This window comes from Lissotriton helveticus, chromosome 8 (genome assembly GCF_964261635.1).
Source record: "Lissotriton helveticus chromosome 8, aLisHel1.1, whole genome shotgun sequence".
NCBI classification, from domain to species: Eukaryota; Metazoa; Chordata; class Amphibia; order Caudata; family Salamandridae; genus Lissotriton; species Lissotriton helveticus.
Window position 1 is genome coordinate 1262792522 of NC_136069.1, and position 19016 is coordinate 1262811537.

Below are 19016 nucleotides of genomic sequence, written 5' to 3' on the forward strand. Positions count from 1 at the left end.
GCAGCAGCCAGTAATTCGTCTGGGCCAGCTGTGGGGTTATTTTACGTTTGGTTGCAGTTTGCCATACGGTTACTTTCTCTTTTTCTGTGAGACGTCTCCCCATGTCTCTTTCTATGTGCTCAAGGGGTTTGTCATTAAGTCTTGATGTGTGGGGGCTGAGTAGTTTGTAAATGTGGGCCGTTTGGTGTCCTAGCCTGTTTATGTTTGCCATGTATTTCTTTAATATGTGAATCACCATTTTGTTATTGACAATGCTATATATCTATAATGCAAAGGTCAAACGGCGGCCATATCTTTGTCCGTTAGTGTTATTACCCTATATATAGACCAGCCTTTAGTATGGACTCGCAGTTCGGTTCTATTGGTTGTCCCACAGTACAATTGCAAACAATTAAAAGCTTTTATCACAGATCACGCATGTGTGCAGCTATCACTGTGGCAGCAGGTACAGTGGCACTGAGGCCCAGAGCCGGGAGGGTCCCATTGAACTCTGATAATTGCTGTATTTAACTATCTCCAACAGCAGTCAAAGGGGGCATTTTCCTTGCTTGCACCAGGGCCCATGCCATACTTGCTATTCTACTGAGATCATGATCTGAGTCATCCTGTGAAGATATCTTTTGAATATCCTGCTCCTGTCTTTCTCTAAGGCTGCTTCTGTGGTGAAGGTTGGGGTGTAGGAATTATATGATAAGGGATCATCTTTGGGCATGCTAGCCAATAGGGTGGCAATTACTTTTTTTAATGAACTTTAGAAGTGGTATTTGTTTTTTGTGAGGTGCGATCAAAATGTATTTCCAATGAATTGCACATTTCTTACATTGGTAGTTGACTATTTAATAGTGGTTACAGATATTGTATGCATGGTGTTACTGGCTGTATGACCTCTCTGAGCTGTGTTCAATCTTTGTGTAATGTTCTGTGTGCTATATGGCGTAGAAGTCTATTCCATATTTTATTTTATTAAAGCCTATGTCGAGTATTTATCCTTTATAAACCACGGTGTTACCAACCGTTATTGTCGTTTTTTTTATAGAATGTCTGTTTTTCAAGACAATGATTTGTTTCAGGCTCAAGACCGTTGTGAACAATGCACCATCCTCTCTCCCTATTTTTGATAATGCTGGGGTGGTTTTGAAAAGAGACAAATGTGGGTTATTTAAAAGTGTTGTAGAATATTTGGGTCATGTTATCTCTTGCTATGGGGTTTGACCTAAGCCAGGGTTGATTGATGCAATTCTTGAAGCACCATCTCCTGCTGACAAGAATGGGGTCTAGTCATTCCTAGGTCTTTGTGAATTTTATTCACATTTTATTCCAGATTTAGCATTCAAGGTCAGGCCTATTTCCAATGTTCTTAAGAGCAGAGTTGATTTTATTTGAGATACTGATTTTGAGGTTACATTTTCAGACAGTAAGCAACAGTTGTCAAGTGTGGGTGTGCTCAAACCATATGATAAAAATCTGAAATGTTACTTGCCGGTTGACGCAATTAATTTAGGTCTACGAGCTGGGTTATCACAAACATCTGGTGCTCAAGAGTTCACAATAGGGATCACTTCTAGAGACCGCAGGGAAAATGAGATCCATTGTATTCTATAATTGAAGAAGAGCTTTTAGCCTGTTGATGGGCCATTGAAAAATTTAGAAGTTTTCTGTGGGGTAGGTATTAACTCCTTAAGCCTCTCTTAACCCCTCCCTTTCAGTCAAAAATACTCCCCATTTTTCATCCGCGCCCCTCTGTCCCTCCTACATTTAGTACTAAAATGTATACTTACATATGCAGAGATCTCCGCAGATGGAGTGGTGATCTCTGCACAGAAAAGACAGGAGGGAAGGAGAGTAGACCTCCACCCATAGGTATGTGAACACTATTTTGTGTTACGTTAGTAATATTGTAGTATTACTCAACGTACTACAAAATCCAAATAATGAATGGGCCCCATTGTGTTTGCCAGCACTGTATACACAAGTTAGAGTTAGGGATCGAATATGGTTAAGGGTAGGTGTAGGAAAACACTTTATTCTGTAACCCTTTGCCACAACAAACCTTTCAACTGCAGTCATAAAACTGTGCATTGTCACGTTTGCCATCACATGTAACAACCCGCATGAACTAATCAAAAGCTCACTGTGTGTCATTTAGAGAAACAATGGAGGCTGGCTGCAAACCCTCAGGGAAACATGTAAGCTCAAGGAAATGTCACGTCAAAAAAACATGCCCTCATGAAACCTGAACAAGTGTAGAACAAAACCTGGAAACATAAACCCTTTTATCTTTGCAGTCTGAAAAAACAAGAGGGAAGGAAGTAAAGTCTAAGGAGAAAAGACTTGGGTTACAGTTAAAATCCTACTATGAGATCATAGCAGTGTTGCAAATATCTGTGGTCACAGATAAGCGAAGTGATGAACAGAGTGTGGAGGGCAGAGCCTCACAGGAGGAAAAAACTGCAGATTTGGGAAAATGTTGCACAAAAATTTAAAACACTCTAGGGATATTTTTGCAAACACTGAAAAAAACAATAGGCGAACAAAGCTCTGAAAGGGAAATACCCCATGCACCATCAATGCTCTAATTTTAGACAGCGACATAGTTTCGATTCTCTCTTGTTGCTGATAGATCCAAGTAACCCAGAGGTTGGGTGGTCAGGTCCACAGAAGGAGAATTTTCCATTCCTTGTCGCATGGCCTCAAACTCGCAAAATGTTATTATTTCTCGCTGCCTAACTTCTGTGCACACAAACTTAAGTAACATTTTGAAAATCTCCCGCCGGCTCATGGTGCCAGAAGTTAGGAATGTGATCAAAAGATAGCAAAGTGCTAGGCATTTGCAGAAGTTTAAAGAGGTACCTTAGCCACATTCATGCTGAAGAGTGGGGTAATTATGCAAGATGTGCACAATGCACACACACATAAGGTGCACGCGATTTAATAATGGGTGTGCAAAAAGTAGTACGCCCAGAGCAGTGTCAGAGGCGTGTCAAGAGAACACAGAACAAATGCGATGCACACTCACAAACTGATACTTTTCTGAGGCTTAAAAGTGGTTTGCGAATGCACTTGCGCCACTTATCTAAGCCCTTAACTTATCTAATGGACTTGGAAAAGGTTGTGCAGAAAGTGCAGTGAAGCGCAGCAAACCATGCATAATTTACCAGATGTGTGGGGGCAGCAGTGCATGTAAGAAATAGCCATTATTAAGGAAAAAGTGTCAATTGAAAATCATCTTAGAATGTATGCATTTTTTTCTAACGCTACGCATATACAATGTGCACAACACAAATTATACAATTCTAGGCCTAGAAAAATGAATGTTAGTCACCACTGTAAAGGGATACTATACAGGTGCACAACACACAGTTTACTCATGGGATATACATGCACATACATGATTTATCAAAAGGGCGTGGACCTTTTCCAGAAAAACTGTATTTGCGCATTAATGCTTTTCATTCTATACATCGAATTCACATGTGTATTGACATAGAGCTATTGCAATTGAAACTAAATCATTATGATGCGTTTGCTGTGTTTTTCTGACTTTGGCGAAATAGGACCCAGTTAGGCCTTGTCTCCATATTTGTTAAAATGGCTGCCAAATCATGATGTTCATTCTGTGATAATATTTCCTTGCTCGACAACACATGGAGCAAGAGGTGCAAAGTTTTTTTGTATGACCTGTTGTTCTCAAAGAACTCGCTGAAATAAGCCTTCTGCTTGCAAGCTGTATCGCATTAATTCACAATTGTTTTCTATTGTTTATGTAACTAGTTTCTTCTGACACCTGCGGATGGCATTAGGTCAAAATGGGCGAATCAGTATTAATGTAGTGGGTTGGTGTTTAGATGGTAAGGTTATGTGACTTTTTAAAAATATTAATTGTGATTTGTAGAAAGGCTCACACCATGCTGACTTTGAAGTTTCAATAATTTTATATGCTGAAAATGGCTATATAAACCATTGAACTTGGGGTGAGCCAGATCTTTTGGGTCTCTACTATGAACACTGTCTAATATTCAATTGCTTTGATGCACACGTGAGACTTGGCCTGCTTGCTGATTTGTGTTCATTATTGAATTATTCTGGTTTTTAGAGCCTTCATGGCAAATTTCTTCAATGCAGTTCAGTGAGATTACTACTGCATTTGTGTTCTTCTATTTTCTGTATTGCGCTTGATTGATACTTTTTTGCACACCTAGCACTTGGGATGAAATACAGCAAAAATATATTAATTCCAAACCAATACATTTCTTAAATCCACATCTGCTGAGATTCGAACGTTGCACCTATGTAGAAAGGTCATGTGTTTTCTTTCCACAAGCCGGGACATCTGACAACTTGGCCTGGTATTTGAAAGGCTCCTCAGGGGGTTCCAAGCGAATCAAAAAGGACATCAAAGAGCCCCCTTATTTAATATTCATGACCAGATGGTGTTTTCGTTATTTTTCGGGTTCACTAATCTCAGACATGAGTAATACAGAAGGTAGCAAAAGATGTCAAGGCCTTTACAGCAGCTTTAGCATAAAAAGGGTTTTCCAAATATTTCCTAGTCGCTGAATCAATCATGAGACCAAATAAAATACGTTCTTATGGCTGTAAATTCAATCACTAATAAGGCTAGAAATGTGGCTAAATCTAGCTGGCCTCCTTTAAAAAAAATGAATACTGCACTGCCTTCACCATTCAATGTGATGTGTTGAAACAAATCCACCTCTTAAAGGGAGAAATTTGATTGGCTGACTAAGGTAGTAGGAATGAATGAACGTGTCTGACGTGTTCGAAAATTTGGCATGGATGCAACTGAAAATTGAGTCACACAGGCATGCCATCAAAGTCCATTCACAGAGTATAGTCAGCGATTTACAACTGTGCTCTGATTGGACTTTACGGGTCTACTGACCGGCTGCAGAGGTGGAATAACGTTTACCTTATGACAAGTGCACCTTTGTTGGTATGAACCTTCATTTTGAAATACCATCATAAATGACAACTAACTCGAAATTATTCGGCTCACTTCGACACAGTAACTGTGCTTTTACCCAGGGCACATAATATTTTTTTACCTTGTGCGGAACTGTTCTATCAATAAATGAACGCAACTATTAGCTTAACTAGTGTGGGGTTGAATGTTAAATACTTGGGGGCTTATTTATGAGAGGCTTGCGCCGCCGGAGCTTCAATTTATTTGGCCCTCTGGGGGCACAATCGTTTCTATGAGGCGACGCAAAGTCACCCTGCGTGGCTTTGCATGGCCTCATAGATATGGAGTAAGACTGCACAGCGCCAGTCGATGCGTTGCCTTACTCAGCGCCAGGGAGTCATTCCATTGACGTTGCAGTGGGTTGTCCCATGCAACACCCATGGATTTTGACGCTGCCCCAGATTTACTTAATCATGTAAACCTGGGACAGTGCCAAACCCTTTCACCTCCCTAGAGCACGCATAACTCTCCGCGTTTCTCATTCTGCAGCACACATAGAAAGAGGAAAACGCCTCTCCTGCCTGCAATGGAGGCACCCTTGCACCCGGACTGTTTTTGTGCAGGAAGGGGCATGCTATAAGGTTCGCAGATCAAAAGGCGGTCAAATTGAGGGAATGTAGTATTCCGTAGTAGTAAACACTGTTCCTGTGGTGGTGCTATTTTGGTACTGTCACCCTGCCATCACGGGTGAAAAGGTCTGTTCTGGAGCAGAGTCTCAGTCCGGTGTGCTTATGAAAAGAAAGTACCGTAGCACACAATTAAGTCGCAAAAATTCTGATAAACAAACAGTCCAATGATGTATCCGCAGTAGAAGTGAATAAAGGTTTAATCCATAGTTAGTCTCCAAACACAAAAAAGAGTCACACTTTACTGTGTTTGGAGACTAACTATATGTCGGAGGCGCATCATGGACCTTTTTGCCACATGGTGATTGGTCTTTTATCACTATTGTTATAGACTTAACACATTTTCTGGGGGTTCCTAGTGACAGTTCTTGGAACTTACGCATGTCCTACAGATATTGGGTTGGCAGAGAGTACACTTTATGTGATTTATTAAAAACGATGCACATTAGGACTCATTTGGAGACTTTTGACTTTCTTTAGCGTACTGAGAACCATACAGATATAGGATTTCTCATTGACTCACAGCCTTGAAAAAGTCTTGTTGAAGAAACAAGTGTGAGTTGCCGTTTCGTAGATGTCTTGTACATAATATGAAGACTTAGAGAAAAATGTGAAGGATAAAAAAACTTTATTCACCTCTACTGCTGATACATCATTGGACTGTGTGTTTATCAGAATTGTTGGGACTTAAATGTGTGCTTCGATACCTTTTTTTCATAATCCTGATCACATTAGCCTCTGACACACAACAGGATTACAGATAGTGGGACTTGATGACAATGGACATTACGGAGTTAAATCTCATGCTTGGTTGCCGTCCTGTCCCTGATAAATATGGCTTCTTTAACTGTGATTGCATATCTTTATTTAACAGGAAAGAGAACAGCATCAGGGACAGGGATCACACAATATGTGAATCTGATGTGAGGGACTACACAGTCTCTTCACCCAGAATCCCAGGAGTATGTCGTCCGTGTATCCTGTGCCAATGTGTCTATCAGAGTGGTACAATGGACCAGGCCTCAATGTCTGTGTGTAACAATTTTGGCATCCACCTTGGGTCATGTTTCTTTCCTAAAAGACCCTTCCAGGTCAGGTCCTTACTGATGGTGAAGCCTGGAAGTGTCGACAACAGTCTCTGAAAAGAGTACCTAACACAATCTGCCGAAACGTGACTTTTTCTATGCCACATAACATTCTGTCTCAAACAGACTTCAGGCACACTCCACACGCACCTAACAGATCAACTATATGCAACATACATTGCGGTAGCCAGGTTCTGCCCATGCTTCAAACACCACCCCCTTTTGCCAGGGGTAACATGCAAAACCATTGCGAAGAAATGACACCTTATAGGGTAAGCAAGAGCATGCAACCAACACATAGACCCACCTAATAACTTCAGGTACCCCAGTGCCTCACAACTCGGGTGGTGGCCCAGACAAAGCAATACAAAGAACTCTAGAGACAGAAAATACACAGTCCACGTCACAACCATTGAAGAGCATTACGATCTAGTTTTATGGTCCAGAATTACACAAAAATGCCTCCTGACAATGAAATAGAAAAGATGTATGAATGCATCTGATTTTCCTTGTCCCACCTGTATTTCAGAATTACTGAGGTTCTGCTATACACTGTACTACGTTACATGCTTGCTTTGTGAGATCATGGCCAACAGATGGGACCTGTGCATGAGTACAAACTCTGACAAATGTGAACTGCATTGTGGCTAGACCGCTACCAGTTAACAGTAGGCTACTATTCTCATCCATTCCTAATCCAGGGAAATCATTCAAGCTCACTGGTAGTTTACATGCATTGGTGGATCATAGGTCTATCGGAAACTTACATTAAATGATAAATTTTTACAAATGTTGAGAGGGTGGCAAATTTCTCTTGCACAAATACTCAGTAGAAATGTGAGTAAAAAACTAAGCTGCATAATAGTGTTGGGGAACTGTTTTTATGTTCATAGACAGCCGATCACTGTTCATGATTTAGCTTTGGTCTAATATTGATGGGCAGGATTTGACCAAGAGTTTGAACCTACATTTAACTGAGATTGTTTACTGGTGATTTTTACTACGCAGATTCTGTTGCTTCCTCCTCAAACTAAATTACATCAAGTTCTAGCCCAGAGACAGGCAATCATAGTTTCACCTGCAATAATTTTTGGGGAAAAATGTTGCTGTCCTCTGCTTCTTTCTCCATTCTTTTATCTATTTATTTATTTTTATTTATTTATAAAGTTTTATATAGCCCAAACAAGATCCCCAAGGATATCAGAGTGCTTTACAATAAGTTGGTGGAGAGGACAAAATGAAATATACACAGCAATTGTGAGGGGAAAAAAAAAACAAAACCCCACAATGATAAACAGTAAACAATGGTCCACATAGAGGGTCCAACATTAAGCATGTAACCGGTTTAAAATATATAATTCATGAAATAAGATTAAAATCGAAATATGTTATGCTAAGGAAAGTATTCAGAGTGTAAAACATATACAGCTCATAATTCTGATTGTAGACAGCCTATTGGATAAGTGCTTTCTTTTTTGAAAATCGTATTCCCCCATCATCGCTCTTTTTAGTACATGCATCATCCAGAGAAGTCCTTATGGTGGTCAGCACGAAAGAGGTTGGGGGGCCATCATGGCGCCAAGAGGGAACGAGTGTTAAAGAAATGAACTCCCATGAATTAATTATACAAATGAGCATAATTACTATTATGAGCTCGTCCGTCTTGTTTATCATAGCCGTAATTAAATTAGGACTTAACAAGCAAAAATCTTTCCTTGATGAACATTGCAAAATGAATATGCAGAGACTCCATACATACAACACCTGTCTTTAATCACTGCTATCTCATATCAGCCGGACACCTTTTCCTGGACTGATGTACCAAACGACTGATGTACCAAAAGTATCAGAAATAGCTACCCATGGGGCATTGCGTTGGGCACAGGTCTGGATTCTGGCCCCAGCTGCCATGTTACGCACAAATACACAGAAACACCCAACATTCTGCCAAGGATCCTGCAATTTCTCGAGTTGACCTACCTAGAACCTAGATGACCTCTTGCCACACGTCATTAAAATGGACAAAACTACTCTCTCTTGACAAACACTTTACTCACTGAAATGACATTCTGTACCCACATTGAATAATGTCTTCTGCTGACATACTCCATACAAATATCAATCACATATTCATATTTGTAAAGTGAATGCAAAATGCAAATGACACTACACATATAGTTAAAAATAAAAGTGATGAGTGGAATGCTGGATTATTCTCCGCCACTGGCAATTATTCTGTGTCACACATTCCAATCCACTCTATCTTTGTTTTCTTTAGTACTACTTACAGGGACTAGCCACATTCAAATCAGTCTTGGTCCTACTACTATGGGGACAGTTCAGCCTACATTACCAGGTCATGTCTCCTAAGAACAGAAACAAATGGAAACCTAGAGCAGTCTCAACCATTTTGGGCCTCATCATCAGTCAGGTGCAGAATTCGTCCTAGGCCCGGCTGACTCGCTCCCTAACCCGCCAATCCTGGCAGTAGTGGTCCTGCTCTACAAATTACCGTAAGAGAGCTAAGCGACTGTTCTTTTATCCTTCCCAGCCACCAGTCCCACATGCCCTTGATGCACCCTTTTCCATTATCAGGTTCCCCTTACGGCTGGCCCGGAGCATGTATCACGTGCCCGGCTTGTCCTGCCGTCACAGGATGCATAATATACATCGGAAGATATTCGTTCCACATGACCCTTATCCTTGAGCATGGGTTCCGACCGAGCCCGAGTTAATTAGGTAAGCGTGCGCTTCTTTCATCGGTAATTAATACTTCCTCACATCCATATCCGCATACTTATTGTAACATTCCCTTTCTCCCCAAGCATATCCGTACGACTCCCTTAACCCTGGGAGTCCCAGCCCTCACACTCGGAAACCAGGTGAGTTTCTGGCTCTCATCCCTGGCACCTACCACGGTTAATATCAGCGCACCCACTCCGATCCCTTGAATGCATGTTACGGGTCACAATTCTTCAACCTCATACCAGGAGAATGACCTCTGGGAGTTGGTGTCCCGCGTACCCATGCCGCATTTTTAATATCTCTACTGGACATTAGTTTGGCTTCACATAAGCACCTCGTATGAGTGTCTCACTTCCCACCTAGGCAACAAGCTTTTCTCACTCCCTTTCCTATTCTCTTGATTCCAAATAGCACCATAAATTGACAAGTTCACTCAGTCATGACAGTGCCTTCACTTCAATGTACCGTCCGATTTTGTTTTTTAGCCATGTATCGTGTGCATTTAATTTTTCCTTCTCACTGCCTCATTATAATTCTATTGTGTACTCTTGACCGTTCACCCGATTATACTGCTTATTTAATTCAGTTAAATGCACTACCCGTCGTAATGTTTTCAGCTATGGAGGTCTCCTGTGTCAATCTTTTCACTTTCACCCTTGAATATTTCTAATGCTTGGCATTTTGCTTCCTGCCTCCCTCCCCGATCTTCTATTTACAGGCAGTGATATTTTTCAGGCGTGCTTAATTTCCCGTCCTGATGATGATCTATGTACCTCGGTATAGATCGAAACGTCGTTGACTCTTTTAGACAGAATGCATGTTAAACACATTTGTTAAAACTTGTGCATTATTGTCTACTTCTCTACAAAGCTTGCCCTCATAATTCATGTATTGGTGATAAGCTCTTTTTTGTGCCTGAAAATGTTTTGTTTAACTGTTATTGTCTTTATGTTGTGAACCTTGAAGGATACAGGATTGTGTCCCACTCTATGACGTTCTGTCTTGAACTTTAGTACTTAATTTTTGTATCTATTAAATCAAACAATGTCCAGCTGGACATAGTGAATCTATATAGTACTGATTCTGGTCTATATTTTTTTTTTTTTGGCATAATATATTGAAGGACCCACTGTTCCCAATAATTAGCCATTAAAACTGTGGCAGTGAGGAAGCAAAGGGAGGCCTACAGTAGCTAGGCCTTTTGCTGCCCGTGGCAGTCCCAGCCTTTGCCGCCCTGCGATGGCCGTTAGAGCACGGGGGTGCTGATGAATGGATCCCGTTTTTGCCGGCCTTCACAGCCGCAGGTAAGATCGGGGGAAGGAGGCCGCCGTCCCCAAAACTCCTGCTGCCCGGGGTGGACCGCCCCCCACATCCCCTTACTATGCCACTGGAGCCCTACAGGGGCCCCTGTTGCCTCAGGACCAAGGGGTGCCTGCAGGGTGGAACATGTTGTGCCCCCATGTGGGCAGTCACCCCCTTGCCTGCACGGCGACTCTATAGTCCATGCCGTGCAGGATTAGGCTTTGGTGTTCTCATTGCGGTGTCTTTTTAATAGGCACTGCCGTGGGAACTCCAAAGGACCCCCCCCCTCCCCCCAGACCATGAGATTACTCATAATCTAGCAGGCGGTTGAGTTTGGCCGTTCTGGAGAGGGGCGCTGGCGTGGTGTCCCGCTTCAGGACCGCCAAACTCATAATCAAGCCCTTAGTTCATCTCCTGTGATTATTACAATTGAATTAAGATGCCACAATGCCCGCTGCGAGTATGTGAAAAGTAGGTCATTGAGAGAAGTACAACTACTGTTGCACCTGCAAAAGGGTCAACTTACGTTTTAGTACTTTCTTCACAAGCCTTTTTGCCTATTTTGATTCATTAGCGACACTCAGACATGTTTAGCAGTATATTTATGTTTGCCGATTAGGAGTTTAATCCTTGAAAGCAAGACTGCTTCTCCATGTTACAACGCAGGCTGGATTGCAAACGTTTAAAATGTTCACTTATATTAAAACGTTTCAATACATGTTCAACCAATTACATTATGCATACTGACAAGCTTATTTTCAAGTATAGATTCTGCATTTATTTATTCTACATACCTGCAACCATAATCTCTCTTTCAGACGTAGGAGAAAGGCAAATAACGATTTAATAACATTTTTCAGGAAGGGTAATGGTGTGGCTGTATATTAGAAGGAATAAAAGACCCCCTATCATATCTTCAAAGGATCTTTCAAGTCACCTTTCAGTTTGGTAACCTTATAAAGGAACTCAATATTTGGATTTGTTGATGAGCTTCCGTAGGTTCTTTGGCACCGTATTAACCAGGAGAAGGTGGGCAGCTCGCCAGCTCCACACTTTAGATAAACTTCACCGGCAGGAGTCCATGAAGGTCAAAAGTCCAGAAGAAAGTCAGTGAGTGCCAGGGCAGGAGCTCATTCAAGTATGAGCACAAGTTGGGCAGCTGGCTGCAACCACACTGCCAATCAATTTCAAAAGCATATCACAGTTACAAAGGTTCAGCCAACCAGGCTGGGGTCACATTTCTCCCCCCAGAAAAAAGCCTGAAATGACAAGTGCCTCTCCTCATAGACAAGGACTCGGGTGATCTTTGTAGGGGCTTCTCAGTGGAAAGTAATGTGTATTCACCAAGACCAGCTCAAAGGAACATCACTAATAAGAAAGGGGGAATGGGGCTCATCTCTATGGGCAGCACTCATTCTACAGTACCCAAATGGCACTTTTCACTAACGTGCAAGCAGGTGCACTAATAATGTTAATAGAACTCTATCATAACTCATAAACTAATGTTCGCAAAGAATGATGTCAGCGATGACTGAACATACTGTTTATGAACATTATATTCAAGAAACAAAATATACACTCCACTGAACTGGCTTCAGTTACAGTTTCTGCTATTCTTTCTTTTACACAGCAGAGGCGGGGGGCAATTTACAAAGCATGCAGTTAAAGTGCCCCTCTAGAGGGAGCAAAATGACTTACACTTTGGAATTCACAAACATTCCCAGTCATATTCCAGGCACACCACTGGGAAAGACATGTAACCTATTGCCCGGATTCCTATTCCCCCAAGGCATAATTGTACATATTGTAAATGTAGGCACTGGGGTACTGGTTCCCAACGTGCAAATGTAATTTTTTTCTTTTTGCATTTTTCTATTCCAAGAGGAATTGTTTCCCCAATAGAGACAACTCTTCCGTACAACTAAGATTACAACTGATGCGTTTCCATTCCCCCACTTGTAAACTTTCCAACCCCAATCAATTCAAGGAAGGGTAAGGACAGGATCGGAGTTAGTGAATGCTCATAATCTTACAAATGTGTGGGTGCTCACAAACGTACTAGACTAGCCTCGCCTTGGTCCACCCACCTCCTATCCCTTGCATGGGGATTACTACTGCATTTCTCTCTGCAGGTGTGGTGGTGGAATACGCAATAATAAACCCATTTACACTTGCCAGGATCATTGTTATGAATTGTGGCAGGCCTAAGTGGAGGCATTTTCAGCCATAAAGATATATTTACTGCTGATAATGCCGCTGTGAATTGACTCCAGGCAGTTCAGTAGGCAAATTCCTTGGATGCACTTAGCCGCCCAGACTGTGAATCTGCTGGCACAAGCCAGGACTCAGTTCGCCAGGGCTAAGGCGGACGATCACAAAGGGCTAAGGCGGACGATCATAAAGGGCGAAGGGCGGAGAGATCAATACATGGGATCTCCTTTCTAAGATCACCCAAGGCGGGGCCCAGCTCCAGTTTGGTGGTCCATAGGCTTTCAAACTGCTGTTGGAAAGAAAAATCATGAGGGATTATCGCGGACAAATTAAAACACTAGTGAGGACGCCATCTGCCCAGTACGTCAAATTGGTTTTACTTATTACAAAAATACAATTTACTTTCATTGATAAAACTCTGATCATTCAGTGAAATAGTGCTTGGTGCCTAGAGTCATAATTTGGGTCATCACACATATTACAATTTAGGTTTTCTTCTTTAAATTCTTTGAACAGTCCTCCACACTGTCAGCCATTCGCACAGGGAGACTTGTGCAGTGATCATGTACTGTGAACACTGTACCTAGGCAGGCCTAGGCAAACATATCTCCCCTTAAATCCACTATGCTGTTATCATTGGTAAGTTAAACAGAAGTGCCTGGTTAGTGGCTAGATATTTGTAGATGGATCACTAAGGGAGGGAAGTGCTGCGTGACAGTATGACAATTACAATACAATGTGAGCAAAACATTGTTCTTTAGTCATGCTAATTAAATACTGATGATTGAGACATAAGTGGCTTTCGCATGAAGGTATGCAGTCCAACAACATCAGGAAATAAGCCCTTGAAAGTTTAATGCTCAAGTCTGTGCAACCCTTCACCTGATAACCTTAAAGGACCTCTACCATGAAAATCTCTGAAGGTAAGTATTAGACATTCTTTTGAAAGGTTAGGTACACAGTCATTCATACAATGCACGTGCACTGAACAGTGTGCCAGAGGTTTTACCTGAAGACCTTTCACCCAGAACCAAGCATTCTCCAAATTTTCTTCATTGACGTCAGCAAGCTTCTCTTTCCATGACGCTGCACGTGCATCAAATTTAATGAAGTTGAACTTGTCTTTGTATCGCAGCTGCTCCTATTAAAGAGAGTATGTACGGTATTACCAATATGTTTCCACAACTAGGAGAAAATACATTTACAGAAACTGCATTAGAGTTAGGGGGTTATTTGGAGTTTGACAGTGAATTTGTCAAAGATTGGCAAATGTCTCATCACCATATTTAAAATGTATACATGAATATAGGGTAGATGAGACATCAGCCAATTAAAATCTAAATAACCCCTTTAGTATCAAGGGATGTGGTTATAGTTTAGAGTGAAACCCTTTCCTGGAATTCATCAGAATAGCAAACACATTATAGATGTTTCTGTTATTAACATGTAAATGACACATTACATATTTATTAATTTTATCTAACCTGCATCAGCTGGAAGAGTTTCTCCTTTACAAGAGATAGTTTGTCCTTCATTGATTGAGATGTATCGATCAGGATGCAAACTTGATCTTCCAGCACAGTGCCAAAAAGTTCTCTGCTTCCTTGCTGCAGCCATTTGACCCTGTTTATAAAACCATCACATTTGTTAATGTTATTTTTCTGTATAATTACCTTTCCACAAAGAGAAGCCTTTTATTTTGTTGAGTAACATGGTCTGCCCACTCATGGTGTAATTTCCTGTGAGCCTTTTCTTTGCATCTTACCTTCATGTGGGCAGCTCTTGCTGAGTTTTGTAGGCTTAAATGCTACCACTTTTCCAAGGGCAGATAGACTGCTGCCGGGGGCAGGGTAGTGTTTTGCAAATTCCAGTTGATGGTCATCTTCAGAGGAAGGCCTCAGATTACCCTTGACCATGAAATGAAAGCAGCACTGTACCAATTCATGTTTATCTTTATAAGTACACTTTAAACTAGTTAACCCAGAGACATGGGTCAAAGATTCAATACATTTCAAACGTTGTATTGTAGGAGGCTGCAAGACCACAATGACTAAGATTGTATTTGTGTTTTGTTTTAAAACAAATATTATTGGTATTTTTGCCGGTACTTCTTGGCCCGTGAGGCCCAATTACATGTTGCAAAAGTATAACCAAAGACAGAAAAATAATAGAACCACGACAATCAACTTCGGCACAGGTGATACACCCCACCACGACCTATGGCTAGTCACTATCAAATGTCCTGAGAAATCATGTTTGCTAACCTTGGAAGACTCCACTCCTACATGCGTGGGTGTTTTATGTAATGGAGGATTCCGGCAGTTGTATGGGGCCTGGTCTATGCCTCTGTATGTGGCCCAGCGAGACCAGATCTTGTTATGTTTCTGTGGGCAGCCTCGAGCCTTTTACACTGCTAACTCCGTCCCCATGCATCTATCCATGGCACGTTTCCACCTCCCCCACAGATGGTGGCGAGGTCCCCTGCCAGTGCTTTGCTATGTCCCGCTTAGCTAGCGTTACTCCTAGAAAAAGAATACGATGCTTATACCGGTTACCCCCGATCCCACCAGTGCTATGTAGTAAAAATAATTTGAGGTCAAGGGCAAGTTGCCATGATATGACCTGTTCTAAGCACAAAGCCACTTTTCGCCAGAAGGGCTAGAGTGCCCTACAGTTCCACACCGTATGTAGAAAAGTTGCCTCCTCATCTCTGCATCGGAGGCAGGTGGGGGACAGGATCACGCCCATTTGCCAGAGCTGGGATCTCGTGTAGTATGCTCTGTACATGTATTTAAATTGGATAAGGCGATACCGAGTTGTGATAGCGGTTCCACAGGGACTAGCTAGGGCCTTAGTCCCATCGTTGTCAGTGAGGTCAGTAATATCCCCTTGGGAGTAGTTGGTATTCTGTTTGCAGTTGTTGGAAGGACTTGAGCGCCGTCCCGTACATTATGTCACCCAGTGTTGAGATCCCAAAATTATCCCAAGCCCTAAAACCGGGTAGTGTGGTGACCTGGCGGAGGTAAGTAACATCGGTACAAAAGGGGGTGGTGATGGACGGAGCATCTGAAGCAATCAAACACTCACACCCAGTCAAAAGATCTGGGTTTGATCCATCACCGTTCTTTAGCCCACTCTGCCACCCCAGTTCAGACATGGCTATATGCAAATCAGTCTGACCCTGTGCCTCATGGGAACAGTCCAGCCCGAACTGCCAAGCCATGCCTTCCCTGGACAGGAAACAAGCTTCCGAGGACCGGTTTCTGGCATTACAGCCGCCGTTAGCCCGGCTTGCTTGAATCCAGTGGCAAAGTGAGAAAGGGACTCACGTCCGAGCATACCCTGCCACACTTATGGCGGCCAAAAGCGGTACAAAAGGGGGTGGTGATGGACGGAGCATCTGAAGCAATCAAACACTCACACCCAGTCAAAAGATCTGGGTTTGATCCATCACCGTTCTTTAGCCCACTCTGCCACCCCAGTTCAGACATGGCTATATGCAAATCAGTCTGACCCTGTGCCTCATGGGAACAGTCCAGCCCGAACTGCCAAGCCATGCCTTCCCTGGACCGGAAACAAGCTTCCGAGGACCGGTTTCTGGCATTCCAGCAGTCTTCAGCCCGGCTTGCTTGAATCCAGTGGCAAAGTGAGCAAGGGACTCACGTCTGAGCATACCCTGCCACACTTATGGCGGCCAAAAGCGGTACAAAAGGGAATGCTCAGACGTGAGTCCCTTGCTCACTTTGCCACTGGATTCAAGCAAGCCGGGCTGAAGACGGCTGGAATGCCAGAAACCGGTCCTCGGAAGCTTGTTTCCGGTCCAGGGAAGGCATGGCTTGGCAGTTCGGGCTGGACTGTTCCCATGAGGCACAGGGTCAGACTGATTTGCATATAGCCATGTCTGAACTGGGGTGGCAGAGTGGGCTGGAGAACGGTGATGGATCTAACCCAGATCTTTTGACTGGGTGTGAGTGTCACCCCAAGAGCCACTACTGGGTCACAGCCCATCACACACCCCACTCTGGTGTGCCAGCCTGGCACCAAGTGCCACGAGTCATGGAGGCCAGACCTGGGCAACCCCACATAAAGGTCCAGCTCCAGGGTCTAGGGCAACCCTCCTTCGGCCTCAGTGTAGCCCCAGGGGCCCTCTCATCAGTCCAGCTGATGCCGGATCCCCCCAAGGGGTAATATCGGTGGATTATGTCGGATTATTGGCTTAGCGAGATTATGCCGCTTCAGATGGCATGCGCCATGATGGCTTTCCAAGCCACGCCCCCGTATTTGTGGGTTTAATAGATAATGTTGCTGTAAAAGAGTCAAAGGAGGAAACTCTACACACTTGTAGCAGGTGACCCTTCAGAATTGATGCCACATTATCTCATCCACTGCTGCCACTTCCCTTCTCCTTGTATATGGAATAATTTGGAGGCAATACAAGAAACAATTCAGAACCACATGACTTGTCCCACCTGGTTTCATTAGTGGTTAAAAAAATCACTCTTCATGAAAAACAAATTGAATAGTTCACATACATTGCACACAGAGAGGACAGAGAGTCCCATGGTGGGTATTTGTTCCCATCAATAGTTGTTTTGCCCATGATGGCTATGGGTCTTGAAAGGTCTGGTATTCAGTAGATGCTACATTACAGATTTAGACATGTCTTCCTAAGGGGTGGAAGTCTGAGGATGCAATCATACCAGTGCACTGGTTCCACATGCAAGCAGTCTCAGGAAGAAAACAATCACACCGTCAGCAGATATTGCAGAAGTACTCTGCATGTCAAACTGGATTTTATCCATTGGAGCCCCAATACCCCACAATCCTTCAATCTCCCCAAAGAAAAATCTGATCAGATGAGAGATTATGGCAAATTCCATCATAAGATGATGGCTTTCACCACAAGACCACTAGAAAACAGTCATGAAATTGATGTGTCCTTGAAGCATCATGTAGGAATTGATAGTGGTACTGACCGCACGACAAGCAACACTTGGGGCAAGAATTTGATTGGTGCACCATGGTAGGTGATGGTAAAAGAATACTGTACAAGTAATTTGCTAAACCAGAGACACTCTGGAGTGAGATCAGTCTCAGTACTGATAGAATGTTTGAATAAGGAAACAATGATTTTCAGGAACCAAGGACCCTTAATAGTAATTCATGCATCTACTTATTTATCCAAATGTCAGAGTACCTAACATGTTACTTTGTGGCCACTTCATAACATTGGTATAATAGTGGTGATCCTTTGTCAGCAACATCTGCTCCTAGACAGTCTCTTCCAGAATTCTTGATTGCCATTTCTTTGGATTTATGAAAGGTTGAGCGAAACGTTTAGATTTGTATTAAGAAAAGGGCAAAATTGAAATTGTATTAATCGTACCCCCATTTTATTCAATTTTATAATCCAAAGAAGAGGGTGGGGTGTCGAGTAATTATTGACACCCCCCCCCCCCCCCACCACACACTTCTGCCCTTTCTTGTATGTTATTACATTGTAAGCAGTGCCACTGGGATTATGCGGAAGGGAAGGCCAAATTATGCAGCAGCTTTGAGTAAATTATGTGGCATGAATAGGCAATTTATACAGCATAAAGCGGCACATTTTGTTATAGTATTATTTTGTCATTTTTAAACTTATCAGCACTGCCTGGGCATTAGTTTAACACCCATATATAGCACTAAGCAACACACAGGTGACCAGTCAACCTTTGGGGTAGTTATAGGGAAGGGAGTGTATTTATTTTAAATTATTTCTAGTTTTCTATATATTTTTACATTTTATTTGCAACATTTAATTACATGTATTAAATTACTTTTATCTTTAATAAACATATTTTAAATATGTTTAAATGTAAGTATTTTGTTTTAGTTGTATTACATTTAATGTTTAGGAGTTGGTATAGTAAATCTGACATCTCCAAAATTCACGTTAGATCCCTCCAAAGTCCAACACTTTCCTGCTTTTGCTTACACTGGAGTCGGAATAGTAAATTTGACCTATCCAAAGTCCAACACTGTACCTACTGTTGCTCAGGTTGGAGTGGGAATAGTACATATAAC

General features: G+C 42.4%; 1 protein-coding gene across 1 annotated transcript in view; it reads right to left on the minus strand.

The window, feature by feature from the left end:
- The window catches only part of VWA3B (von Willebrand factor A domain containing 3B), a 1052517-nt gene that overhangs the window by 754391 nt on the left and 279110 nt on the right, over positions 1 to 19016 (minus strand). Inside the window, exons 12-13 of the mRNA XM_078658240.1 lie at positions 14435 to 14573; positions 13960 to 14091 (exon numbers count right to left, since the gene is read on the minus strand). Coding sequence (XP_078514366.1) covers positions 13960 to 14091; positions 14435 to 14573 — 271 coding nt within the window. The remainder of the gene's footprint in view (positions 1 to 13959; positions 14092 to 14434; positions 14574 to 19016) is intronic.